At 38.3% G+C, this 27865-nt stretch overlaps 3 protein-coding genes and 1 long non-coding RNA gene across 14 annotated transcripts in view; 3 read left to right on the top strand and 1 right to left on the bottom strand.

Moving 5' to 3' along the window:
* LOC111342305 (zinc finger C3HC-type protein 1) overlaps window positions 1-3656 on the top strand; it is a 9914-nt gene extending 6258 nt beyond the window's left edge. The window contains exons 7-9 of the mRNA XM_022949368.2: window positions 987-1605; window positions 1821-1988; window positions 2747-3656. Of these exons, the coding sequence (XP_022805103.2) occupies window positions 987-1605; window positions 1821-1988; window positions 2747-2821 (862 nt within the window). The 3' untranslated portion in view covers window positions 2822-3656. The remainder of the gene's footprint in view (window positions 1-986; window positions 1606-1820; window positions 1989-2746) is intronic.
* Window positions 3657-7257: 3601 nt separating this feature from the next.
* On the top strand, window positions 7258-12111 carry LOC111342303 (ubiquitin-conjugating enzyme E2 H). Its single transcript, XM_022949367.2, has 7 exons — window positions 7258-7417; window positions 7574-7650; window positions 9750-9824; window positions 10306-10345; window positions 10763-10815; window positions 11424-11552; window positions 11825-12111. Exons 1-7 carry the CDS (start codon window positions 7365-7367, stop codon window positions 11941-11943), a joined length of 546 nt encoding a protein of 181 aa, XP_022805102.1. The 5' UTR covers window positions 7258-7364; the 3' UTR covers window positions 11944-12111.
* Window positions 12112-16613: 4502 nt separating this feature from the next.
* Window positions 16614-17430, bottom strand: LOC148731817 (uncharacterized). Its single transcript, XR_016001239.1, has 3 exons — window positions 17230-17430; window positions 16952-17011; window positions 16614-16788 (listed from the first exon to the last, which is right to left on the bottom strand). It is a non-coding gene; the product is annotated as an uncharacterized LOC148731817 (long non-coding RNA).
* On the top strand, window positions 17055-25381 carry LOC148731816 (uncharacterized). Of its 11 annotated transcripts, none has more exons than XM_088760136.1 (5): window positions 17055-17110; window positions 21664-21908; window positions 23602-23637; window positions 23799-24879; window positions 25281-25381. In XM_088760136.1, exons 2-4 carry the CDS (start codon window positions 21862-21864, stop codon window positions 24244-24246), a joined length of 531 nt encoding a protein of 176 aa, XP_088616262.1. In that variant the 5' UTR covers window positions 17055-17110; window positions 21664-21861; the 3' UTR covers window positions 24247-24879; window positions 25281-25381. The 11 variants fall into 11 exon arrangements, 6 of the variants coding, with proteins under 6 accessions (XP_088616262.1, XP_088616261.1, XP_088616260.1 ...); XM_088760135.1 differs by lacking the exon at window positions 17055-17110 and adding an exon at window positions 19865-21162; XM_088760134.1 differs by lacking the exon at window positions 17055-17110 and adding an exon at window positions 21340-21576.
* The last annotated feature ends 2484 nt before the right edge of the window (window positions 25382-27865 follow it).

Raw genomic sequence — 27865 nt, 5'->3', positions numbered from 1 at the left:
AGTTATTAGCCTGCGAGTTGGCCGTCATTGTTAGTGCTTCCGCAAGGGGCGTTTCTTCGCATGCAGTGAAATATAAGGCCTTGAGCAACGCAGGCCAGTTAGAGGTCTACTAGGGGCCTGGCACTGGTTATGCTCGTCACGCGAGCGGAGCAACGCGCGACCTGCAGCGCTAGGAATGAGAACCTGGTCGCTGGCTAAGTGTAAGCAGTTGTCTGCATTGTACACAATATCTTATCCCTCTTGAAGTATGGTCATTTACTTGAGGGTAATGGTGAAAAGTAAAACTTGTGGTGACCATGTGGAAACTCCGATTCTGAGCTGATACCACATGATACCATAAAAGCATACAATGCAGAACTCTCAGTTTGAATTTTGTTAACCTTTAACGTGATTAAGGGAGAGATAAGTACACATTTTGGCTGCAGAGTGAACTTTGAATTTTTCAACTTGCCGTATTTGAATCAGTCTGCAGAAAAAACGTCTCTTTTTGCGTGTTTTCCTCCCCAAACCAGTGGAGGCCAGAGTAAGGCGAATGCATCAGCCATGTTATCTGCAGTTGTTTTCGCCGTCTGAAACTAACGAAAGTGACAGCTATTTTGCAAGCTCTGTTATATCATACCACAAGTGGTGCGTTTTCCATTTAATCTTTGACTTTAGTTTTCAAACCTTATTCAACAAATATGTTTACATCATGACACACTACATGAAGTCCTTCCTTTTCGTTGAAGTCCGTTGCGTGATTAAGAAAAAATTAGCGGGAAAAACAATTTATATTAGTACACCGCGTGGAACTATGGGAGTAAGGCGCTCTAAAAGTATTAAAAGTATCACTCCCAGAATTCTAATCGGTGCGCCGACATCAATTTTTTTTTGCTGATATTTTTGGCTCGCGCGACGAAATTTGACGACTGTTCGTTGTCAAACGTCAGTAGTGATATACAATTTTTTCAACGCACGCAGTAATTTATTTTACTTATCTTCCGTAGCATCACAAGTGATCCAGATGTGAATACCATCTCGTGTTCTCTGTGTCGTCGAGAGCTAGGTGTGTGGAATTTCTTTCCATTGACGCACGTCGCGACAGAACAAGATGATGCTCCGTCATATCTTGACACCGGGCAAGTGTTTGAAGAGGAAAGGAGTTTCAGAAACATCACAGACCAGGAAGAGTCAGGCAGCAGAGAGATTAGTGGAGAAGGCGACGATCAGCGGACAGGGTTGGCGGGTGGTGAAGGGTGTGGCACGGAGGGGGACAAAGGCGACCCCCCAGAACCCATGGAAGAGGGTGGTAGTTTCGAAAAAGGTGGCAAATCCTCAACAGAAGATTCCACAATAGAGAGACTTTGTGAATCAACAGAGACTTCAAATACATTGACTGTTAAATCGATATCGGAGCCAATGGGGCTCAAGTCTCCACTGCATCGATCGTTGTCTAACTTGCCTGGTGAAGAAGCAACTGAATCCCTCTGTGTGGAGGTGGAAAATGAAAGTCTCACAGAGAGACTCCAGGATGTGGAATCTGAGCTGGAGTTTCTGGGGTACGGCCGGCAGGGTGTTACTGTTGGCAACGACGGCCGGCCTAGAGCGAAAAAGAGGAGACTGCAGGTGAGTTATTTAATGAGTAACGCTATTGATTTGTGTGCGGGGTTCAGATAAACGATCAGGCGCTTGTAACTCTAACTTGTCCAAGTAAAACTCCTTTCACAGCAGGCTATGAGGTACATGGTTGACGTATTGACTAAAGAACATTTGTGAAGTTTTGCAGGCCTAACAGCTGACGATAAAAACGTATCTTCTAAATTGTCTCCCTTTTCTCGTAGGAGATCGAAAGGAACACTTTTCACGTGTTATCAGAGCACCGCACGTGGTGTCCGTGGGTAGTGACTATGCGGGGTAGTGACGGTAATACTACGCCACCGGGGTGGAAGGTTCTTTTGGGAACACTTCTTCCTTCATTGAGTCCATCGGCAACACACTTCATTCATGAGGTACCACTGACATATTCAGTAGTTACTATCCGAATACCTCCATACCAGGCTTCCCAAGGATGCTCCAACCTCGTGCCATAGCACCTTTCCTGTGTCCACCTGTGGAGTGAAAGAGGGGGAGTAGGGAGGAAAATGAGATTAGGGTACCCTCGAAGGGCAGAAATATTGACACAACTGTAGCAGGGTCCTTACAAGAATTTTGTAAGTGGGGGTTTGTCCAGGCCGGTGAAAGTGTCTGATAAAGGAACCTTGTGAAACCTTTCACTCGCCGGATTCATATGTGCATAAATTCACTTCGCAATCGCAATATGCTATCGAGCAAACAGTAGGTAAGAATTAAGGAAAGTGTCATTCAGAAGATGTTAAATGCAAAACTAAATTGTTATAGCCAGTGAACATGATCTGTTTGCTCATCAGCTTGGAGAAATTACTTTCCGATCACGATGGTGAAATGGTGAAGTAGAGAAGTATATACGGGCTCTTGCGCGTTCTTAGTCGTTTCCTAGGACGCGTTGAAACGGGAACCGCGCCATGATTGGTTGAGGTTTTGAGCTGTTAGGCGACCAATGACGGCCGAGGGCGGGAAAACTAGTGTGTGCACAATCCTTGTCGCTTCAGATTGGCTGACATAAAATCAAGCTGTTTATGATTGGTCGGAGCAAGAGTTAGCTCTTTGAAAGTATTCCGCAATCAATTTAGAGGTTTTGAAAAGTGAAAAAGAATAACAAGAAAATCTATAATTTTTGTTTCAAATGTAGACTCCTCCGCAAGACGCGTGGAAAACAGTGAGAAAGTTACTCGGCGAGTGCTACTCCCCTGCAAAACAAACTTGAGGTCAAGAAGGACAGCCCGTGAAAGAAAGAGAATATTAATTATGGGGAGAAGAAGAAACAATAGTCCATGGTTCAGAGATTCCCGGATGTCACGTTGTTCGTGATTTAGCTTCAACTCATGTTGTATAAAAACCATGTTCGAGTAGCTACTTCTGCTCTTTTAACAATACTGCACAGTCAATGGAAAATATTGACATTCAGTCCTTTGCGTTACAGCATATTTAAAGGATTACTGTTTAGATTGAAAGGCTGTTATTTAAAGGCCCAACGAAACGCACGCAAAATTTCAAAGCAACATATTGCAACTTTGTTGGAACGTGTTGCAAGATGTTTTGAAAAAGCTGGCCAAACGTGCGCAACATCTTTCAACATCCAAAAATGTTGCAAGAAAAATTTTAATACTTTCAAACTTGATCCAACATGGCCAAACGTGTGCAACACGTTGCGCGTAACAATGTTGCCAGATGTTGCGTTGAATTGTTGCCTGCGTTTTTTCCGGGCCTTTCAGATATCTTAAAATGAATGTTAACACTATTGTGTAACATGGATGGCGTGATCAATTGATAGCGAAAGTCGTCACGCAATTGTGAGGAGGAAAGTAACATCGAGAAATTTTTCAACGTAATCAGTGTGACAGACCCTAAGGATGAAGCCACTGTGTGCGTTACAGGCTGATTTGGATTATAGAGGACCAAATGATGTGGCAATGAACATAATTTGAGTGTCAGTTTTATTGTTTTACTGTAGAACATTGTAAGATCAGACCATGCTGTTGCGATCTCATGATCATTTGTAAACATCTCCTGTAAGTTATTTTACAAGTGCTGAAAAGTTAGAGGTTATTGATGTCTTTTTCTGTGCTTATAGAGCGCTTTCCGAGTGAGTGTCGTTAAACCAAAACCAAAGTAATTAGCGCGGCCAATCAGACGAAAGGAAAATATTCCGAAGAGCCAATGAGAACTCAAAAGTAAAAACAAGCAAACTGCCAAAGGACGGGAAAACGCGGCCGACCAACTCGTGATTGGTGATAGTCTTGCTTTTGATTGGTTGACAGAGTGGTGCGAGTTTTCTGAACAATCACGGATCGAACTAAGAAGAAAAACTAATGAAATCGCAAATTACTTCCGACACTATTGAAAATATCTGTAATTTCGGTCAGTTTTAGGTACCCGATTACAAGTAAGTTTATGATAACTCTCTTCCCTGGCCGAAGGAAAGACAGATAGATAAATGATCGGACGGCGCATGGGCGGAAGGAAGGACTTTCGCGCGTATAGTTGTACAGACGGACGAACGAAAAGTGATTTTCCCTTTTGACAGCGTTATCCGTCCTTTGAACAACTGGGCCCAGCACTGCATTGCTTTCTTAACAGTGGTCATGACAGATAATGGTTTGAGACCAGAATTTTACCTCGGGACTGAGATTTGGTGCCCTACGCTTATGCAGCATTTTCGTTTCATTATTCTTGACGTACGGACAATGAGGGTTTTAAAAAAGGAAACGAAACTTAGCAAAATTTAAAACAAGAAAAACTGTTTTGAACATTTGTTGACTGACGTTTGAAGATTGATCGTGTCATTTCTCTTCTATTGATGCGGAAATGTTTGTAAAAGGTTCTGGAAACAAATTTATGAGTAATTTATGCTTAAATCAAACAACAACAAACATATGAAACATATGTGTGAACTGCGGTTATGAGACGTATATGAGAACGATTCTTCGCAGTAAAGCACTATTTGAGCAATAGTGAAAATCAGACCTGAAAAAAATTTCAGGCCTGTACGGGACTCGAACCACTGACCTCTGCGATACTAGTGCAGCGCTTGATGGCCTGCTCCCAGTTGGCTTGTTAGCTCAATTGGTAGAGCGCTGCACTAGTATCGCAGAGGTCAGTGGTTCGAGTCCCGTACAGGCCTGAAATTTTTTTTCAGGTCTGATTTTCACTATTGCTCAAATAGTGCTTTACTGCGAAGAATCGTTCTCATATACGTAATTTATGCTTAATAACTTTTTTAGTGGCTTATCCCTTTTCTGCTTATTTGGGTGAGGAGCATGTATACAAAAGACAGTGTCTTTAATTCGCTTTGGGGTGAGGGGGAACCTGATGAAGTGGGAGTGTGTGGCTGAAACAGCAGGGGGCAGGTGCGGAAGCTTTCAAGGGGGCTTGGGCCAATGTTTCATAAGAAAATCAGAGCAATTTTCAATAGCCCATTTTCAAATTACCTTTCTTACCTCTTCTTTAAAGCGAGTCCTGATGCCTATCCTTTCATATGATAACAAGTTTTCATCAAAATGTGAATTAAACTCATTTTTGCAAGAATGGTTAAGCACTAGGCCTCGTTTTGAAAAAGAGATCAAAAGGTAATTCGGAAATGGTCTATTGAGCGTCGAAAGTAATCCAGGAATACTTAAGTTATTGCTTCACTCTTCTCTGTGATTGGTCTAGAAAACTCGCCCCATGCCACCATCACGAGCGAGATCCAGTCGTGTTTTGGTCACCGGCGTTTTCCCGCGCTTCACGTAGTTTGCCTGTTTTCACGTACTTTGCCTGTTTTCAATTTCAGTTCTTATTGGCTACCTGTGATGTTTTTCTTTCTTCTGATTGGCTGTTGTGATGACTTTGGTTTAGCCATCACGACACTTAATCAGAAAGCGCCTTATTAGTGCGGAAAGGTGGAAAATCTTAAAGGAGCGATGATAAACCAAGAAGGTACATGAATGCAAAGGAAGTAATAAATTAAAACTCGCTTCACCCCGAGAGTTCTGCTTCGCGTGCGAACAACTATTTTTTTTTCGCACGACGGACTTCATAATAACATAATAATTGAATATTTGTATTGCGCAAATTAACATTTGGATATGATCAAATGCGCATTACAATTTTCATTTAACAGGCCCAGACCACAACATCGGGAGCTACGTTCCGTACTCTTTGCGATAAGTGTGTAGATACTTTAACGTTCCCTGCGAACCAGTACAGAGAAGATACAGGAGAGGGGGGCCTACGGTTTTTCGTCCTTACCCAAGAAGACTAGAATGTCTCACCATTTAGTAAATAAACCCCTTCGGGCGGCTGGTATGTTGGCTGATAATGTCCGCGGCTGAGAGATTGTCCGAAAAATGAACATTTGGCCGAGAAGCGAATCTTCGAGGGCAAATATGAAATTTTGAGGACAATCTCTCAGCGAAGGACATTATCAGCCGACATACCAGCCACCCGAAGGGATTTATTCACTAAATAACTTTCCTGTGATTTTGCACCACGTGACGTAAAGTAACCAATAAAATCGCGCCAAAATTAATGGGTGGGTTATAATTGCAGATATCATAGCAAAGGCAGCACATTTTCCTCAGTTATTTTAATTAAGTGGCCAATTTACCATTTCAACTTTGTTGATATATCCAAATTATTTTAATTAAGACCCTGAGTGTTAGTCCGGTCTGGGGGCTCGAACCATCGACCTTCCGCACGGCTGGTCCGGCGCTCTACCACTCGCTGGGGTCCGCCTTTGGATAGATAGATAGATACTTTATTATAAACACCTTGCAGCCATAGGCTGAATTACGGAATATTTACAAATACAGATGATAAAAAAAGGAGGTATAAAATACTACAACTTCGTCGTTAAGAAAGAAGGAAAATTATCTACATCTTATAAATATGGCTAAAAATAAAACTGTTCTTCAAGCGCTCGGTTTTGCATATGGGGAGAGTGAAATCACTTTTGCGCCTCAGTGCGTATCTACAACTCTTCCTTTGGGGAAGGAGGCTGTGAAGTCTATGGGTGGGGTTACGGACTATCTCGTCAAACAGATTGGTTGAAATTTTTTCCCTCCTCTCGTGAAGATATTTCAAACAATCAGTGACATCGAATGGAATGTTACCTTAAAGGAAAAACAAACAAACAAAGAAACAGAAGGAGGCTAAACAAAAAATTGCTCCATCTAAACCGTTTAATCGTCTCACTGTCATGCGCTCTGGCGAAGGGCTAACGTTAGAAACGTCAGCTTTGAGTCTCTGCGGTAGCCAGTTCACTTTATCAACTCAGTCTATAAAACCGCAGAATTTCCTACAGCTGCATTTCTTTTTCTATCATTCAGAACTTGCGTCAGTGACCCTTTGTTATAAAATGAGAAATGCTCTTTGACCGAATGAAACCGAAATCTATCGACCTTTGAGAGTCCCTTTTAGCAGTTTCAATTTTATTTTTGAGGAAAGTTTTTAATATCTCTGTAATGTCTCTATTGTGCGTCTCTTGCTGAGTATATACCACATGTTTTGGGTCTCTTTCAGTGTTTTCCAAGATCGTGATGTTAAGAACAAAACTTTTTTATTTTCATTTTCATTTCTTTATTCTCAGTATTCCGCCTTCCGGTGTGGTCTCATTTCCGCTCACGAGCTAGATGGGGGCGGAGCGTAGCTATTCACGTGATCAAAATAATAATGTTACGTCAACAAACCAACCAGAGACTTTTATCGTCCATTGTTGCCTGCGAGGAAGGGAGAAATAAAGAGGGATTTGAGCTTGTAGGACGGATATTATGTCGTCTCCATCGCCTGGGAAGAGACGAATAGACACTGATGTCATCAAACTGTATCCTTGTCAAAATTTGCGCGTGATTTTAGCCTAATTCATTTTGTTTTCGGGAGGCAAGTTGCGAGCCAAAATGGCGCTCGCTTAGTGATCGTTTTGTATTTATGGTACGAACGCTGCTTTTATGACAATATTCCTTGACGAAGTTGTTATCAGGATCGAAAGTAAGCACGAAGTGACAATACTTGGTGGATTGAACGAGTTCATTGTGAAGTTCTTTGGTCCAAGTGGATGTAAGTCAAGCTAAGAATTCGTATGTTTTCGGTCTAGAAGTCTCGTGTTCAGAACACTTTGTTTTCATTCTTGATCGGTTGTGCAGTGAAAAATTTACGTCGGAGAAATTCTGATGACACAACTCTTGTAACAGTGATATTCCGTTCAAATACCGGCGTTTATGTGCGGGGAAAGATTTAATTGCCTTGTCAAGCTATGTTAATCCAGCCATTATAAATTATAAATCGATAACTTGAAGACATTTTTGCACGAACAAGAAAATTTAAAGGTGACATCGGAACCGGCTGAAAACATCCAGTACTCAGACTCCTAGAATTCGATCCGTCTGTTGAGTAATTCTCCTGATAAGGAAATGAACGAAGACCGATACTGGTTCAAAAACAGTGAACAGCGATTTCTACGTAGGTTGTGCTCGCAATGTTTGTTGTTGGAAGGGAAAAAATGTTAAATTACCGTGTTTTCGTGGAATTTATAGAATGTATTTGCATGGCCGTTCGCTGTTGTAAACATTAACAGCTGATGCGTTGTTTTGCCAGCCGGAAAAAAGAAATTGAATATCCCAAGGCTGTCTTTGTCTTCACATAATTATTGCAACGATACCTTTAGAATTTCAGCTCATTATTCAAAAATCGTCTTTTATAAAATCGATCTTGAGAGATCTCTCTCCAGCTTATTATGCGAAATACTTAATAGGTTAGTGTGTTGATGAGCTGGTTACCAATTAAACAGAAAACAGACGATCTCAGCTATAAATGACAGTCGATGTATTAGTGTTCTTGTAAACGATTTGTCATCGCCAGAAGTCTGACCAAACGTAGGCTCCATGGGACATCAGAATTGCGTTATCGTATCTTTGTGGGAAAGATGGTTTTTTTGCAATGCCTACAGGGTATAACCAGTGTATAAATATCCATCTCAAGAACCTGTTTACAATTGCTTTGTTTCATTACTCTTAAACATGGTAGACATTACCAGGTGGATTAAAATCTGGCAAAAGCAATACTGACTCCAGAAAAAAGTTTAATTGGACTTTGTTTTGAGTTGTGATAAATCATATATCAGATTTCAAAATATATGAATAAGCTACTGTGAAATTCTTATTAAAAAATTCATCCTACAGGTCCTTGGATACAGACCACTTAAACCTGATATAATAATTCAAGATCCTCTAAATTTACATAATGAATCCTTAAGGTAGAACTGTTCCAAAAGAGTAACTTTCTGAAATGATATGTAGTTGTCCAAGAAAGCATCAAAGAAATTAGAGTTACCTAGAGGAACTGAAACTTTTGCAACTAAAGGGTTTAATAAGATCTCTGATGCGAATTCAGTGGTGATATAAAAAAGAACGAGCCTGCTTTAACCCTCTAACTCCAAGAAGTGATTAACATGTAACTTCTCGATTTAAAACATGTATGTATACATTATCCAGCAACCAGGTGACAAGGATACTTAAACTTATAAGGTAGAAGTTGTCATCTTGATCTAACACCAAATTCTTCTAACAATTTACAAGGAAATGTATGGCAGCCGGAGGGGAGAATTAGCCAGCACATCTTTGGAGTCATCAGGTCCCAGTTGTTGGATGGATGGATAATGCTATCCACTGGAAGAATCTCTATCCAGGAGATAGTGCAGTACATTTTGGTGACACTTATCATTCAGATAGCAATTTATCCTTTGGGTAGCGCTATTCCCCTCCAAACAACTGGACTCGGTTTGCTACACTAACATGAAATCAAAAATTTAACAATGGAAAAAGTGAATGATTTTAGAGTTAACAGATTTAATTTTTTTCCTTCCTTGATTTTGAAGTGTGTAAGCAAAGTAAAAGCAAATCTTTAAATAAAGATGAAAAATGTAAGAAATAAACGGAAAGAAAAAACACAAACAGACCAAAGAGAGCTAGCTTGTGATTTTTCTTTTTTCAGTTGCATTTGGGTGTGCTTTGGGTGTAGTTGAGTTGTTCAGTCAGTGGTACTTGAGGTTGTTAATTGCAATGTACTTTGCCACAACAAATGGCCAACACTGAAAATGCCATTTTTTTTTATATAAAATTTGCTTCACTGGTAAAAGTTCTCTTCTTTGTCTTTGACAGCACATTATGAAGGAGGCGTGTGGAAAGTTAGAGTTGATTTGCCAGAAAAATACCCTTTCAAATCCCCCTCAATAGGTGAGTCTATGCCTTGAAAGCATTGAAAGTATTCCATGCACTTTAAAGGCAGCTCTGTCTGTTGATAATTGGGTTGGTGATGGGGAGGGGAGGGAGGGGAAGGGGTAGTCGCTCTTAAATCATGGCAGGGTCTAGGTTTCAGAGAATGGAGAATTCTTTGGCTGGTTTTCAGAATTCTCCAACTAAATTTCCAAGGCCTTAGCCCATTTTTTATTCAGTCATAGAGGATATTCTATCACTTGACACTCCTGCAACTATATTTCTCATTGAAAACTCTGATGCCATGTGTGATTTTTTGACCTTTGTTTCTGATAAGCTGACCCTTTCTAGGTTGATTTTTCATGTCTGCTTTGATTTTTACCTACTTTGATTATTATTATTTTTTTAGTTTAGAATTCCTGTGTTAGGTTGTGTCTTATTTGACACCTATTATTTCAATATGAATTACACGATGCAGATTTTTGTTTCTCTCTTTATCAAGGTTTCATTAACAAGATCTTTCATCCAAACATAGATGAAGCGTAAGTGTTCCCTGTACTTTAGATCAGTTCATTTTTGCTGAACATTTTTTCAGTGCAACCCACAGTTAACACCTGAGAACACAAACCCGTAGTGACACCAATAGCTGGCTCACTCAAAGTGCACATAATTATGCCTTTTGACTATTCTCTACTTTGTTTTTCCCTTTAAGTTGTGACAACTTAGGCACATTCATTTTGCTCTGACTTAGAAATATTGGAAGTTACATCTTTAGAAATGTAGGCTTCATTTTAGACTATGTAAACCCTCGGAAGTATTTGAAAGGGGTAAAGACCATAAAGAAGTACTTTTTCTTTTCTATTATTATTGGTTTTGATAATAATCAAGCTGACATTTCCAGTTCTTCCAGCTATATTCTGAGAAAATTAGTTCTGGAATGGTCTCAATTTTATTTGTAGATCTGGTACAGTATGCCTAGATGTAATTAACCAAGCTTGGACTGCTCTTTACGGTAAATGGTTGACTTATTTTGATAAGCCTATTTTTTTAGTTTCATGATATTGGTTGAGAGAAACAGTTCACTGGTTTTGATAGTTGATTTTTAATAGCCTCTTACATCTAAGGCTTTGCCATTCATTCATCGAACCTGTCAGGATAGCGTGAAAGGCGAGTGACATGTCAGCTGCTGATTGGCCACATGAAACCATCCTAATTTGATGCGTACAGCTTTTCTCAGAGCTGGAAATCATTGTAAAGCACTGCAGTTTGTGAAATAAAATTATTTTTCTGGATGGGAGGTGCAGTGGCCTCATGGATAGTGCGCTTGACTCTGGATCAAGTGGTCCAGGTTTGAGCCCTGGTTGGGGACGTTTTGTTGTGATCTTGGACAAGACACTTTACTTTTACAGTGCTTCTCCTCACCCGGAGAATGAATGGGTCCGGCAAATTTAATGCTTGAGGTAGCCTTGCGATGGACCAGCATTCCATCTAGGGGGGAGTATAAGTACTCTTAGTTGCTTCATGCTACGGAAACTGGAGTTGAGTATCAGCCCAATGACCTACTTGGCTCATAAACACTCTTTACCTTTGATATTGAAGTCAATAGTAATTTTATTGCAGATTTGTCAAATATCTTTGAATCCTTTCTTCCTCAACTTCTGTCATATCCTAACCCTGTGGATCCTTTGAATGGAGATGCTGCTGCACTCTACCTACACAAACCTGAACAATACAAAGCAAAAATTCAAGGTAGTCATTCCTATCTGTACCTCAATGGAGTAATCGATTTAAAGATAAATTCCATGTTGTTATATGTCTGTTTATTAATAGATCAGATATGACGTCAAGTCAAAATGCGACAAAAACAAATGAGTAGCACACTTGGTGCACCAGAGTGTTACTGACATTCTCAAGACGTTTTGAGATTTTCTGATTGTTCTGTTACTTCACAGACTGTCAGGCATTGTGACACCTGATGTGTCTTCAATATTTTAGACTTGTGCTGTTCAACTCTTTTTTAGAATATATCAAAAAGTATGCTACCGAAGAAGCGCTTAAAGATCAGGAGGAAATGTCTTCATCAAGTGAAAGCTCCATAAGTGACTTTTCAGAAGATGAAGCTCAGGACATGGAGCTCTGACATAAGAAAATATGATAATTTTTTTTGTATTCTAGGTGCTGACAGATATACATATATTGTAGTAATGATCATTTGGTTCAAGTTTTGGTATCTTCTAGTTAAGGAATTTCTTTCCTTTTAAGATTCTTTCATTTGATTTTTAGAGCAGAAATACAAAGGCTTTCTCCCTATCTTGTAATTATTTTTTTATATTATTTCTTGAACTTTTGTTCTAGTGAAGCTTGAGGAAATTTTACACTCTTCCTGAATTTTCAGTTAGTGGAGATGCCAAAACTTGACCAAAATTAATAATGATAACATTGTATAAATATTAAACGGTCTGTAACAATGTAAATTTGTGCCTTAATTTAAAATCTCAAGACTCAGAAATGGTTGCCTTGACGAGAAAAAGATCTTAAGTCTCTCTTTTCATTGTAATTTCTTCATTTATTTATTCTGAAAGCATTTATGTTCATAGTAATTAACACTTATATTTCGTTATCAGTCTCTTTATCTTGGGTAAGACACGTTTTCTAAAATGTAAATCTTAAATCTTTGAAAAAACATTTAAGGTTTTTTGAGGACAATTTTTTTGGGGGTAGGGCAACTTCACTCACCTAATTATTAATTCTGTGTTGGTACTAAATTGTTGTATTTTAAAAAAAAAACAACCTATTTTACTTTAAATAGCAAGTTATGACTTAATCAGTTTTGAAACAAAAAATCTGTTTTGAAAATTTAACTTAAAATTTAACCTGAATTGCTACTGCATTAATCTCAAATTTTTATTAAAGTACAAGGGTTTTTTTGTTTAGTTTAAAAGATATTTTTAGCCAAAACAATTCGGTATGTCTGGGCAGCCGTGTCTGAACACTATTCTTATATAACAATATGGGGAAAATCTAGATAAAGGACATCTGCAGTGCATGACAGTAATATTCGCCCCATTTTGTTTGGGAAAATATTGTATTATATTTGTAAATAGAGTTTTTGGGGACTCATCAGTTCTCTGTAGGCAATGTAGTTCACTGGATTGCTGATACAAAGTGAATTATTACAGAGCAATTTTCAGTTAAGTGTCAAAAGGAATATAGAATTGATTCAGTTTGGTTTTCTTTCACTGTGCGATTGACGTAGAAAACTTACGTTATTCCCTCGACCAATCAAATGAAGAATTGATACCAACCGCGCCACTTTCACTTGCGTTTTCCCGCACGGAGTTGTGATTGGCTCGTTGCTTTTCTCCGTTTTTGATTGGCTGCTGTGACCGTTGTGATGACGTTGGTTCTGGTTTTACGACACTTAATCGGAAAGCGCTCTTTTGCTAATTACTGCGCAATTATCAAGGTAGAGGTGGTAGTGTGAGTTTTAACCACGTGTTAACTATGTAGGAATTGTACGATACGATCTAAAATCTAAGAATTTTGATTATTCTTGGTTCCACAGCAGCATACTGATTTTGATTAATATAATTAAACACTTCTTGAATATCTATATGATGGCTTTGCCGAAGGGGAAATTCTCACTGTTGCTGCACCTAATTGATGGACGAAGAACAGCGGCGCTTCGGCCTTTTCAATGATGTGTACTTTTTCGATTCGTTGTCCGCCATTTTGAAAATCTAATAGCGGGAGTTGAGGCGCGAGGAGAGCGAGACGCCTACCTCGCTTTGTGCAGCCGTTTTTTGAGCCATATCACTGCTGTAAGGGTTTAGATGTATCATCGTGTGCTTGCTTGCTTTAATAAAGGAGAGGAAAGTGTTGTGTAGTCAGTTGATTTGAAAGTATACTATGTCCATTTATCTCTTATCTGACTCGCTTGGTTTTGATGGGCTCGCCAAAATGGAAGAGGGCGGTTTTGCAGAATTTGCTAAGAGCTGAGTTTTCACTTTCTGGCAAATTCTTCGTAAATGTTCCGGTTGACAAGTTTCCTAACTGAAGTGCAGGTGCATAAATACATCGCGCTTTTCCAAGTTAAGTCTATTCTTTCAAAACTTGATAAACCAGGCTTTGATTAAGGATGATTATGAAGCCCAATTGAATCGATACTACACTGAACACGAACCCAACCTTTCTCTCCGATACGTTACGGATACTGTTTTCGATACTCTGAGGCGCAGGATAAAATCCCGTCCTAAAATCACTTTATTGGGATCGTCGACAAATATTGGCCGATTTGTTTAATATGTGTAATGAGCATTTTTATATGATAACACGTTATAATTTCATTATTGGTTTAAGGTCAATTAGTCACTTTATTCTTGTATCGTCTTCCTTCCTTTTGTGGAACAAGGGTAATTATGAATATTTGGGATGCTGTAGGTTTTCTGTTTACATGTGAATTAAAATCTTCTCCAACACTACTTTCTAGCGTCATTACACGACCTCTAATTCTTTTCAACGCTATAAACTTGTGCTATATTAGTAACCACAGGCAGTCTTGGACTATTTTTTTTAAAAATATTGTATAATGTAAAATTGTATAATGCATTGCATTGTATAATGTGTTGTTAATTTTATTGCCAAAACAAACCTTATTTCATACGGTTTTACATCACGGAGACATCAAAACACCTTTGAATTAAGTTAATCATGATGTGTCCAAAGGCAGTTCGTCTTCTGGATTACACAAACAATAATTTACAAGAACGTTAAGTTTTTCTCCGGTTATTTCAAGTTAGACCCGATAGAATAGGAGAAGAGGGATCACTCACAGTTTCTGGGCAACGAGTCGATTTTAAATCGTCACGATTTATAAGTCACTCGATAAACGATTTAAAGCGAGACTCGTTTGTTTGTGAATAGAAACGAGACTCGTTTATAGAAACGAGACTCGTTTGTAGAAACGAGACTCGTTTGTAGAAACGAGACTCGTTTGTAGAAACGAGACTCGTTTTTAGAAACGAGACTCGTTTGACAAAACGAGAGTCGTTTTGCGAAAGAAGGCTCGTGTGCCAAACTTTGCCCTTGGCGCATGCGCAGAAGTATAGTTTTTTTTTCCAGGGTAAAGTTTTAGGTTCAAGATAAGCTGGGATTTTGCTGCAATATGTTAAGGTAATCTCTATTTTCTTTTTCTTGGGATTACAAAGTGCAGGGAAGGCCTAAACCGATATTTTTATAGAGCTTCTGGCATAAATTTCAGCAGATAAAGTAGCACTGGATATTTGTGTCGAATTAAGTTCAAAGCTTGAATCGGATCCTATCCCATTACTAAGGTTACTTCATTTTTCCACAACAAGATGGAAACCAGAAATTAAAACCATGAAAGATGTACATTTTGATAAATAAAAATTAAATGCTGAAACTTCATATTCATTATGCAAGGAATATTTCATCATATTTTGCTGTTTTAGACTTTTTTTCCCTTCAAGCAGATGCATAGCTGCTTGAACTTGGGCTTTCTCTATCGCACATCTGGAGTTATCTTTAGGAGACTGCCCTATTGCCATTTGTGCTGTCGTTACGCAATTTTGTCATTTCCAATCATGGATAAGTCTACTTGTTTTTTTTTTTGCCTGCTAGAGTGTAATGAATGTTGTTATGGTACTAGACAATAATCAAAAAAATATATTACTATATAGCAGTAGGTTCTTACAGATGCCAAAGGTTCAAATTGAAAAAAAAAAAAGCCGAATTTATTTCGGGCGTTTCCTTCGGAAAGCCCGAGTAATTTATGAAAACTGTATTCATAGAATACATGATCTAAAAGTACATGATCATTTCTTTCTTAAAATGAATTTTTTCGTCGTAAACTATCTTTTATCTCAGGGATCTCATCAAAATAAACGCAAATCAAAATGACAAATCTAATTCGCTATGAAAAAATGCTCTGACATGTTTATGTTTAGGAAAATTTTCTAGATTATTAGAGATGAGATTGCTTCGGTAAGGATATTTTTAGAAAGAGAGCTTTGATTTAGTGATTGTTTGTGAATTTTTAAGAAACAGATAACGAGATTAACAATTATACACTTAGCAGCTGCCATCCTGGGGATCGACCCTGGGGTCATACGGGGGAATAGACTTTCGTCGCCAATTTTGCATTGAAGTGCATTTGCACCTCCGAGACGAGACACATGGGAAAACACCCACTGGATTTTTACCATTGCCGCCATCTTGAGAATAAAAGATCCTTACCATGGTGACTGGCTATTACCATTGATACCTACAGATGTAAAAAAAACTACTACTACTACTACTTTTTCCAGTTAGTCGCCGGCAAAAAGCCACATAGGATGTTTTTAACTTTGAGCCCTGTATAGCCCTGTATAGTAAACACAAGCTGAAGTAAGTTTTAGTTTGTGGCAAATAACATTCTTTTGGAGCATTACATTGTTTGAGTTAGTAGAGCATACTTCTTTGTCCCCAGGGGAAGGGCATTGGTAGCTTTATATTGAACAATGTTATTGTTGGTTAGGGGGCTTAGGAAATTCCTTTGCAAATGCCCAGGGGTTCCCCGGGGTCACCCTCTCCCCCCCTGGGACGGCCGCTGACAAGTGCATAATGACCATGATGACTGAAACAAAAATTTTTGTTATCAGTTGCATATAATTATAGCTCGTTGACCTCTTTGCCTCTGGAAAATGTTGTCAAATAATACCTTCTGGCCCGATTACAGTCGACTAATACATATTGGAAAACTTTATATCATTTATTCTCATCACATTTGCAAAGATAACTCATTTTTTTGAGAGGTATTAAAAGAAAAGTTAAGGCTATTTCAATATAGAAGACATTGCATGATAATTTTTGCACTTATTAATAACTTCATCTACACTTTAACTAGGTTTTTCGTTTCCTTCTTGCTGAGATTCATTATTTTTCTTCTTTCTTCTCTTTCGGGTCTTCTTTTTCTTCATTTCTGGTTCTGTGAGGATAGTAAGAAGAAATTGTTGTCGTCAGTTGTTTATAGGTTTTTGGTCATGCGGGATTGGCCTGAATTTCCCATTTTGGAATGCTTTGAGCAAATTAGAAAACTGGAGAAATTCTTCAGCCATGAAACTTAATGAATTTTGTTTGTTAAATCTTACCCTCACTTAAAGTTTTCCTCTCCTCAATGTCATGTCTTTGCCCTCCCATGTCCTTGTCATCTTTAAAGTTAAAGAGAAAGGCCTTGATTTTATTTCTTCTTGCAGTTGGCAGTTAAATTTGTATTATGCATGAGTCTATAAAAACATAACTTTATAAAGGTGATTTCTTGTTACTTTATGTAAAGTTTGCTATGTTTAGAAGTACAGAAACAAATAGGTTTACAGCTTCATTTTTTCATCTTTCATTTTTTTTCTGTAAAGAAAATTTTTCCACTTACCAGGAATAGTGGAATCAAGGGATTTATCAGTATCGGGCTTCATACACGAGTAAGTCCCTTTAGAACTTCTGCAATAGAACCTTCTGCTATCACATCACACTCTACACACAGTTCCCGCAAGCCAGCATCCTGGAAGCGTTTGCCAGTGTTGGACAACATGGTGCATGCTGTGTGGAATACTTCCAGTTTCATAACCATATCTTTCAATTTTGCGCTTTGTTTCCATTGTCCCTCGCTTGCCTTTGCATACAGTGTTAAGTCAATGACGAAGCCAATGCTCTTTAAGTTGAGCGTGTTCTTTACCTTGAGAGACTGCACTAGAACCTTGTGAACGGTAGCCATGTCAGTAGCAGGCACATCGATACTCGGGAGATACCTGTTGACAGCCAGTGAGACAGTTGATCCTCATTAAGGACAGAAATGTTAAATCCATCCTAGCCACTGGCTTTTTCGTTCCCGCACCAGAAAGGGTCTCCTCCAATCTATCTATGATACCCCACGGGAGTGTTGCTTTGATATATGGCTTGATAGTTTCAGGCAAAGGAGCGATCTCATGCCCCAATCGGTGTGGCATCTGGATAAGTTGAACATTGTTCGGCATACGGTAACAGTATTTGCTTGGGTGGTTTTTGTAATCCTGCCGTAACTCCTTAAATAATGTCCTGGCCAATAGAGGTAACAAGGCGCCGCACGCGATCAGAATATTCCGCCGAGATGTGTGTGTGTTGCCAGTTTAGAGTATAGAAACGCATCTAGTTCTTCTGAAAGTTTGACTGCACTATCACATAGCTCGGTAGGTTTCGGAGGCCATGACATCTTTCTAATATTTGGGTGAAGTGCATCACAGAAGTACAGGGCAGCTTAAGATTCATATATAAATATGAAAGGAAACCCTCTGTATTAACATCTGAAGTTTCTTCTCGGATTACCCTAGACGTGGGTGTGGATTTTCAGAACGGTTTACTTTTAAGTGTAAGCAGATGGTGAAAGTGTGGCCTGAGAAAGGCTTTGAATGGCGACGCACCTCATTTCTGTGTTTTCAAACATACAACCTTTTTTCGAGATTTTCTTTACATATCAAGAAAAACATCTCGATTTCTCCTTTGATGCTGATCACAAACTTTTTCTTTTTTTAAATTTGTTATTTCATGCTAATCTGACATATTACTTTTCTACATTTACTTATCCGCTCGCTTGCACCGGCTCTACAATTTCTTCTTTTCTACTTTTTATTCCAAACAAGTTAATGAAATGACTTATATCTACTTGTACGTCTTTGGCAGGAACAACAGTAATCCATCGTTTCATGAAAAACATCTTCCCGTCATTGCTTTATGCAGTGGCTTTGGTTGGATGTTTTCCATGCATCGAGTGGCAGTTTGGGAGTTTACAATGGAAAACTTTAATTAAGGCCAAAAAAAAAAAAAAACTGTTAAAACATCGATCGATCGATCCCTTCAGAAAAACACACTTTCTGTGTTGAGTCCATCACTTTTTCAATCAACCAATAAAAAAAATTCAATTGCCGTATTCTGATTCTTGTTCGCAAGAAAGTTGAGAAATCTCCAATTAAATCCATATATAATTAAACTATACCCGTGTGTTTTGAAAGGTAGAAACCAAAGAATTTGCTACAATAATATTTCTTTTGATTGGAAATTATTGAATCAAGGTACTACTCAAGGTAGCGTAAGCGGACCCTATCTATTCCATATTTTTATAAATGATCTAGAAATCTATTTAGATACCCTGCCAGTGTTATTCTAGTATGCTGCTGTTTCAAATATCATTGCTCCTGTTTACAATTTAAAGACATGTCTGAGACATTGGTCAAACATTTCTTAGAGTGGATAGAAAAGAATGGAATGTTCTGTAACCCTAGCAAATGTAAGGAGCTTACAGTCCTAGAAAGGCAATCATGAATTGTACCCTCCTGTATTAGGGATCCCTAGTTGTACTTATGTGAGCATTCTAGGTGTCACCTTTCAGAGTGACTGTAGGTTCAATACACATGTTAAATGCCTCTATGTCCTTAGATCTCTACGTAAAGAGGGGTATAAGCAGGTAGAAATAGACTTTCTTTTCGATTCCTTAGTACTTCCCCGATTTCACGTATGCCCATATGGAGCATCAGACTCCGACCTCACCCCAGTACAATGTTTTTTTCGATCGTTGTTGGAAAAGGAATTTTATTACAAGAAATCACAATTTACGATCAATTTTACAGAAGCAGTAGTATTTTTAAAAAGGTTTCTAAGGCCGCCAATCACCCCTGTCGCTTTTTATTCCGCTTGTAAAGGCCTGCAGCTACAATTTACGGACTAGGTCTGGCACCAGAACAAGCATCAAAAGAAAACGTTTTAAAAATACATTCGTTGGTCGTTTAACTTTTAGACATAACCTATATGACAATTTCTAACTGTAATCAGGTGGTAAATTTAATTTTGTGGAATTATTAACCTTTTAACTCTTTTAACTCAAATTGCTTGTAACACTAGGATTGTATTTTTCTGTTTTGAATCAATAGAGACCATTACTATTATTATTATTATTCATTATTAAGCACGCTTATTTAAGGTTACTTCCTACCTTCAGAAGCTGATTTTTTTTTTGACTAGATTGAAGTTACACTTTTTAACTTGCGTTTGCAAAAGAAAAAAAAATTAAAAATCTCAAAAAGTGTCCGACTTATTTAAAAAAACGTATTTTCGAATAAAAGTTAATAAATCAGGAAGGTGTCATAATCTCGTAAATGGGCGAACCCCCCGGGGGAATATTCGAATATTCGGAGGAATATTACATCGCGCCCTTGACAAATTTCACACGTGGAAGTAATCTGCTCGTAGAAAGTCTTTTCTCGTGGATATAACACAAAACTCAAAATTAGAGAAGAGTCCTTGGGTAAAGAAAAAGAAAAAAAAGGTCCAAAGAAGAGAGAAATGGCAGCATTTTGTCAAAAAAAAAAACAAAACAAAACAAAACAAAGCGACAAAGGTTCTTGGTTTGGCCAGGAGCCGTCGACAAGCTCGGCATCCACTGAAGATCGACAGCATTCGATTATCCTTGGGGCAAAGAGCTGAAAAATTAAAGTCAACACCACAGAAGGTTGTAAACAAGATTCTTCGTTGGAATCTGACGAAACCGATGGAGAAAAAGAAGAATGCGACAGATTTACCCTTTCTGCCGCGGGTTTTCTCTTCGCCGACTTTGTCCATTACTAAACGATCAACAGGGCGAGATAAAAAAAAAAAAAAAAAAAAAAAAAAAGACTGCTACACGATACTTTTCCCGGGAAAATCTTGATCCATTGTCATTGACGCCAGGTCTCGTCTATCTCATTGGTTTGCGGTTTCAGGAGGCGAGATAATCTCCTGGTGTGGCGCAAGTTGTTTACAAACCTTTGGGAGCTAAAATCTCGCATTTGATTTTGAGAGGAATACATCCACTTTGAACGAATTTATAGGGTATGTAGATTTCACCGATTTTCGTGAAATTTCGCCAAAACATTCCCGTGATGATGACTAACAAATGTGTGTCAGGAAATTTTGATCTTTTAAATATTTTTTACGTGGTGTCCATTTACGCAAAACGCTTCGCATATTTTTCGCTACCCTAACTTTAGATGCGAATATCCAGACAACCTATCAGATTATCGGAAAAGCCTGACACACCTTTGTTGATTGATGCCTTGTGAATGAGACTAGGCAGCCATTTTTCTCGTGCCGCGGGATCCGATACCCGATAAATTCGATAGAAGAACACTCGGTCGTTTCACGCCTTTCTGGCTCCTGACACTTCCTAAATGAAAAAATCGCCGAAATTATATTTTTATCGTAAATTGCATTTATTAAACTTTGTTTTGATGTCTAGTTTGTTAGGGTTTTCTTCCAACTAGCGCGCGTACGAATTTTCTCCCGAAGGACATCCGCGAAGGTAGGAGGTAACCTTAATTTTTGGGCTTTCAGGTTGGGCGCTTATTTGAGGCGGGGCGCTTATTTGAGGCTGGGCGCTTATTTGAGGCTGGGCGCTTATTTGAGGCTGGGCGCTTATTTGAGGCTGGGCGCTTATTTGAGGCTGGGCGCTTATTTGAGGCTGGGCGCTTATTTGAGGCTGGGCGCTTATTTGAGGCTGGGCGCTTATTTGAGGCTGGGCGCTTATTTGAGGCTGGGCGCTTATTTGAGGCTGGGCGCTTATTTGAGGCTGGGCGCTTATGGTAACCCATTCTCCCTGAGGTCATACCGCTGACAAACGCCAAGATGCCCCTAGGCTCGAGTTTGAACTATCCCACGCCGGCAAAGGTCCTTGAATCAAGCGCAATGTCATTCAAATTTTTACTTTGCCATCAAGGTCGTAATTTTACATCTTAGATTTACTGGCTTCGTGCACGCCTTCAGCCTTATCTTTTTCTCCCTTCGATGTTTTTTTAATTTTTAGCAACCACAGCGTGTTCCAACTTGATGTGACAGCTTAGACTTAGTTATGGCTTAGAGAGGAAACCAGCAGCTACAGCCACAATGGTACGCGTGTGTCGAGAATGGCAGTCGTTTTAGAAGTTGCTTAACGAGAATGTAGTGGAATACATCGCATAAACAATCCATTTCTGTTACATGATGACACATCTATGCTTTTGAAATGATACCGGTTGCTACGTTGTTTACAAGGCAAGAGTCGAGAGTCGGGTAAGTACGTGACTAATTTCAGCTGAATTTTATAAGTTCACAGTTCAACTTATGTTACAAGTAAGCTAGTGCCACGTATTCTTATTACAGTATCATACATGCCAAGCAAAGGTTTTGATTACCCTCCTGTCCAATAGCCAAAGGGTTTTTGGGCGGAATTACGCGAAACAATTCCATGGTTAAATAAATTTGGCCCCAGCGTTTCATTATTCAATAACTATTTACAATCAGGCTTGTTTACTGGAGGTTTGAGATGGATCCAAAAACGAACGCAGCTCCTCTAAGGATTTGGGAAATTTTTCTTTATAAAGTTCCCTGTGAAATCTGTGTCACTACGTTCCGAAAGTAAAGATGACCCATGATCTGACCTTGAACTGAGTTCACTTGCAAACGAGGATACGTTCTTAATTTACTTTGATTTGGAGTCTGGCCCAGTTACAACGCCGAATTTTTCTAGGACACGAAGAAGCTAATCAACTACTTTAACCAAGTACATCAAAAGATCGATTTTTAACTCTGTCATGTTGGTTCGTTCCGAAGATTACCTTTTTCTTGGATTAAAAATTAAAGCTAATTTTAATAAGTAACTGGCGTGACCAAGCAACTATCATTATGCATTGTTTGCGGTATTATTTGTCTCCACATTTCTTATTCAATAAACAATTTAAAAAGAAAGCTCCTAACTGGTTCAAGGCCTTTTCTTGTTATTTCCATAATATTAGGTAAATCTTAGTCAGTAGGGCTCAATGTTTTGACCCTGTGAAAAGGTTATTCACTTGAAAAACCAGTGTAAGGGTGGCCCCTTATTTTTTTTCAAGGTGAGAATTAAGTACAGTGATCTTCGTATGCTGTTCAACGGTGAAACCAAAAGTTGACCTTTTCATTTGCCAAATATTGTTTATAAATTATTGTAATTCATTGTGAGGTCCAAACAATGGATGCAAGTTCAGAATCTCAAGCACTGAACTTTATCATTTGGTTAGAGCCATTTGAAAGACAAATTACCAGATGAAGTAAAAGGAAAGAAACATAGAAATGTAATGCCACATTAGCCATGATGCGTGGAGCTTATGATTTTGATGGATCTTCATTCATTTATCTCATGCATTATGAAGAATTGAAACAACTCAGAAGGCAGATATGTTTCTGTACTTTCCATTTCGTATTTATTCGCTCAGGAGAAAAGGCACAGAAATTTTAGCAATCTGTAGTAATTTAACCATATTGCATAACCAAGTTATAAAGGAGAAGAGCTTGAATATCCAGCCCAGGAGAGGTAGGAGATGACTGGGCTTAGTAAAAAATGTATTATCAAAAACCAGGTAATTGCCAAGTCAATTAGATAGTGGAATTATCACAACCTTGGAAATATGTTAAGAGTCCATTTATAAATTTTAAAATAGGAAGAACATTGTTTATCCTGAGATCACTCTCTCCGCTGATGGGAAACATTGAAATCAAGGTTAAAATTCAGAGAAGGAGTATTTATGCACCCATTATGAACAGCTATTTTTTTATGAAAGGCAAGTAAAGCAAAAAGAATCAACTTCTTAAAATAGTTTCCACTTGATTAAAGTTCAGGGTGATATTTAAAATATTATACAGCACTCAATGGTTCCTTTTCACTCTCATTTAGATTTTTTCCTCATTTAGTGGTACCAGTGACTTGGGTAACATATTTGTTCTTTTACAGAAATTTGGACAATTCCCCTGGAGCTTTATTCCAAAGGTTAGTATGATTGTCCCTTATTTTGTATCTATAGTTCAACTTGCTTATAATACTAAGACTCATAGTGTTTATTGGAATTAAATTTGCTGCAAATCTAAAGCTATCACTTGTAGAGGATCCATATACCTTGACTGGCCCCAAATTAAATGCTTTCTTTTTAGCTTGTTTAGGATACTACTCTTAGACTTGCTGAGGATACTGGTCTTTGACTCGCTGAGGATACTGGTCTTTGACTCGCTGAGGATACTGGTCTTTGACTCGCTGAGGATACTGGTCTTTGACTCGCTGAGGATACTGGTCTTTGACTCGCTGAGGATACTGGACTTTGACTCGCTGAGGATACTGGGCTTTGACTCGCTGAGGATACTGGGCTTTGACTCGCTGAGGATACTGGGCTTTGACTCGCTGAGGATACTGGTCTTTGACTCGCTGAGGATACTGGTCTTTGACTCGCTGAGGATACTGGTCTTTGACTCGCTGAGGATACTGGTCTTTGACTCGCTGAGGATACTGGTCTTTGACTCGCTGAGGATACTGGTCTTTGACTCGCTGAGGATACTGGGCTTTGACTTGCTGAGGATACTGGACTTTGTAAGTCTGGCTCATTGAGAAGAAGTCTGGTTGACTCGCTGAGAATAATTCTGGTTGGCTCGCTGAGAATAATTCTGGTTGGCTCGCTGAGAATAAGTCTGGTTGGCTCGCTGAGAATAAGTCTGGTTGGCTCGCTGAGAATAAGTCTGGTTGGCTCGCTGAGAATAAGTCTGGTTGGCTCGCTGAGAATAAGTCTGGTTGGCTCGCTGAGAATAAGTCTGGTTGGCTCGCTGAGAATAAGTCTGGTTGGCTCGCTGAGAATAAGTCTGGTTGGCTCGCTGAGAATAAGTCTGGTTGGCTCGCTGAGAATGAGTCTGGTTGGCTCGCTGAGAATAATTCTGGTTGGCTCGCTGAGAATAATTCTGGTTGGCTCGCTGAGAATAATTCTGGTTGGCTCGCTGAGAATAAGTCTAGTTGGCTCGCTGAGAACGAGTCTGGTTGACTCACTGAGATGTTTGGTATTGCTATAATAAAAAATTATTTCAGCCAAATTTTCTGAAATAGGGTTAGTTGTAGTGGGAGTATGTCTTTCTGTCATTAGAAAGACATACTCCCACTTGTTTTTTGCTCTTTTTTTCCCCAGTACAACTTTCTGATGTCAAGTAATGGATCTTTACATTGTAACAATGAAGCTGTGAATGAATAGAGGTGGTAGGTGTGAATGATTTAAATCCTATTGTGGAATTTTAAGGTAACATACCCCACCTTTCCTCCCCCCCCCCCCCCCAAAAAAAAAGGAAATAACCAAAATACTAAACGCCAAGTTGTCAGCCCTTTCTCTTACAAGTTAGTTGATTTAGTTCATAACTTCCTCTCCTTTTTCTTTAATTCCCTTCCTTGCCATGGTTATAATCACTGCCATTTCTGGGTTTACCTTTTTTATCATTTTTGGCCTAGAGTTCCTCCTTGTCTCTTGGAAGTCAAATCATCCATCTAGAAGGCCTTTTTTAGTTGAAGATTGTTTCATCTTCCTATTACCCATGCCTGTCATCTTAAATTGACTTTCACTCAAAATTCACACCTAACTCTTTGTATTTGTTTCTCTTCCACAGTTGATGACTGGGATGGGAATTCACAGAAATGCAAACCAATGATATTTATCATGTGTTAAATAAATAAATCTTGAATATTAATAAAAAATCATCGAAATGTACTGGCTGACTTATGCAAAATAGTTATTGTAGCATGGAAAAAAAAAAAGGGAGATAATAAGAACCATCTGAATTAAATTAAGTAAGTTTAGATCCTAAAAGTGATTACAGTGAAGGAACAATGTCTGATTCAGTTAATAGCAAATCAGTTCTTGAAAATCTTGTAAGAAATAATAATGAATGCACAGGGTTTTCAATGAGGTTTTCAGTTTTTTTTTATGACATGTATTTTTAACCCACTAAAAGGTCAAAATATGTGTATTGCCTCTTGGTATCTAATGAAAGTCAAATCCCTCTAATTGAATATACTAAAACTGTAAATAGTACAACTTCTCTTGTTGTGGCCATCAGCAATATTCAATATTCAGACATTTTTCTATTACAAACAACATGAACTATTGAAAAGTAATATTGCTTCAATCAACTGATTTGCGAAAACTCCCCTTGGGTGAACATTTTGCAACAAACTTTGACTCGATATCAATAATAGATAAAAAATTCCCTTCTCCTTGCAGTTAAAGGCAAGTACATTACCTACGGCAAGTACATTACCTACTCATAGTTCATAAAAGCCTTGAAAGTCTTTGAAGATGCTTGAATTAAAAAATTACAAAGTCAAGGTCTTGAAAGTACTTGAATTTGAGGACTAGAACTTGATTTTTGCAATGCTTTCTCTTAACAATTTTCAAGTAAAAAATTGCAGTACTTTAATAGAAAAGCTGAGAAATAATGTTAAATAATTTTTAAACTTTCTTATGCAAACCTTTCCAAAAGAGGTCCTTCAATTTATCTAAAACTTGGCAAAGTCATTGAAAAGCCCTTCAATTTCAACCTTTAGCACCTGTAGGAACCTACTCCTATTATTTTGATTATTGTCTAGTACCATAACAACATTCATTACACTCCAGCAGGCAAAAAATAAAAACAAGTAGACTTATTCATGATTGGAAATGAAAAAATTTCGTAACGACAGTAACAATGGCAACAGGGCAGTCTCCTAAAGATAACTCCAGATGTGCGATATAGAAAGCCCAAGTTGAAGCAGCTATGCGTCTATTTAAAGGGAAAAAAAAGTCTAAAACAGCAAAATATGATGAAATATTCCTTGCATAATGAATACGAAGTTTCAGCATTTAATTTTTATTTATCAAAATGTACATCTTTCATGGTTTTAATTTCTGGTTTCCCTCTCGTTGTGGAAAGATGAAGTAACTTTAGTAATGGGATAGGATCCGATTCAAGATTTCAACTTAATTAATTAGTTAATTAATTAGTGCTACTTTATGTGCTGAAATTCATGCCAGAAGCTCTATAAAAAATATCGGTTAAGACCTTCCCTGCACTTTATAATCCCAAGAAAAAGAAAATAGAGATTACCTTAACATATTGCAGCAAAATCCCAGCTTATCTTGAACCTAAAACTTTACCCTGGAAAAAAAAACTATACTTCTGCGCATGCGCCAAGAGCAAAGTTTGGCACACGAGCCTTCTTTCGCAAAACGACTCTCGTTTTGTCAAACGAGTCTCGTTTCTAAAAACGAGTCTCGTTTCTACAAACGAGTCTCGTTTCTACAAACGAGTCTCGTTTCGGATCACTCACAGTTTCTGGGCAACGAGTCGATTTTAAATCGTCACGATTTATAAGTCACTCGATAAACGATTTAAAGCGAGACTCGTTTGTTTGTGAATAGAAACGAGACTCGTTTAGGAACGAGACTCGTTTTTAGAAACGAGACTCGTTTTTAGAAACGAGACTCGTTTTTAGAAACGAGACTCGTTTGTAGAAACGACACTCATTTTTAAAAACGAGACTCGTTTGACGAAACGAGAGTCGTTTTGCGAAAGAATACTCGTGTGCCAAACTTTGCTCTTGGCGCATGCGCGGATGTATATATTTTTTTTTCCAGGGTAAAGTTTTAGGTTCAAGATAAGCTGGGATTTTGCTGCAATATGTTAAGGTAATCTCTATTTTCTTTTTCTTGGGATTATAAAGTGCAGGGAAGGCTTTAACCGATATTTTTATAGAGCTTCTAGCATGAATTTCAGCACATAAAGTAGCACTAATTAATTAACTAATTAATTAATTAATTGAATCGGATCCTATCCCATTACTAAAGTTACTTCATCTTTCCACAACAAGAGGGAAACCAGAAATTAAAACCATGAAAGATGTACATTTTGATAAATAAAAATTAAATGCTGAAACTTCGTATTCATTATGCAAGGAATATTTCATCATATTTTGCTGTTTTAGACTTTTTTTTCCCTTTAAGTAGACGCATAGCTGCTTCAACTTGGGCTTTCTATATCGCACATCTGGAGTTATCTTTAGGAGACTGCCCTGTTGCCATTGTTACTGTCGTTACGAAATTTTTTCATTTCCAATCATGAATAAGTCTACTTGTTTTTATTTTTGCCTGCTGGAGTGTAATGAATGTTGTTATGGTACCAGACAATAATCAAAATAATAGGAGTAGGTTCCTACA

The sequence above is a fragment of the Stylophora pistillata genome, chromosome 5 (genome assembly GCF_964205215.1).
Source record: "Stylophora pistillata chromosome 5, jaStyPist1.2, whole genome shotgun sequence".
Taxonomy (NCBI): Eukaryota; Metazoa; Cnidaria; class Anthozoa; order Scleractinia; family Pocilloporidae; genus Stylophora; species Stylophora pistillata.
This window is presented reverse-complemented; position numbering and strand designations above follow the sequence as displayed.

What these genes read in the sequence shown, in the direction of transcription:
- LOC111342303 (XM_022949367.2), top strand. Translation starts at nt 7,365, where the DNA reads ATGTCGTCTCCATCGCCTGGGAAGAGACGAATAGACACTGATGTCATC. An exon ending in CATCCAAACATAGATGAAGC is followed by an intron (nt 10,346 to 10,762) that starts GTAAGTGTTCCC and finishes TTTTATTTGTAG; the next exon opens with ATCTGGTACAGTATGCCTAG. An exon ending in ATACAAAGCAAAAATTCAAG is followed by an intron (nt 11,553 to 11,824) that starts GTAGTCATTCCT and finishes ACTCTTTTTTAG; the next exon opens with AATATATCAAAAAGTATGCT.
- LOC148731816 (XM_088760136.1), top strand. Translation starts at nt 21,862, where the DNA reads ATGATACCGGTTGCTACGTTGTTTACAAGGCAAGAGTCGAGAGTCGG. An exon ending in AGGCAAGAGTCGAGAGTCGG is followed by an intron (nt 21,909 to 23,601) that starts GTAAGTACGTGA and finishes GTTCTTTTACAG; the next exon opens with AAATTTGGACAATTCCCCTG. An exon ending in CCTGGAGCTTTATTCCAAAG is followed by an intron (nt 23,638 to 23,798) that starts GTTAGTATGATT and finishes CTTTCTTTTTAG; the next exon opens with CTTGTTTAGGATACTACTCT.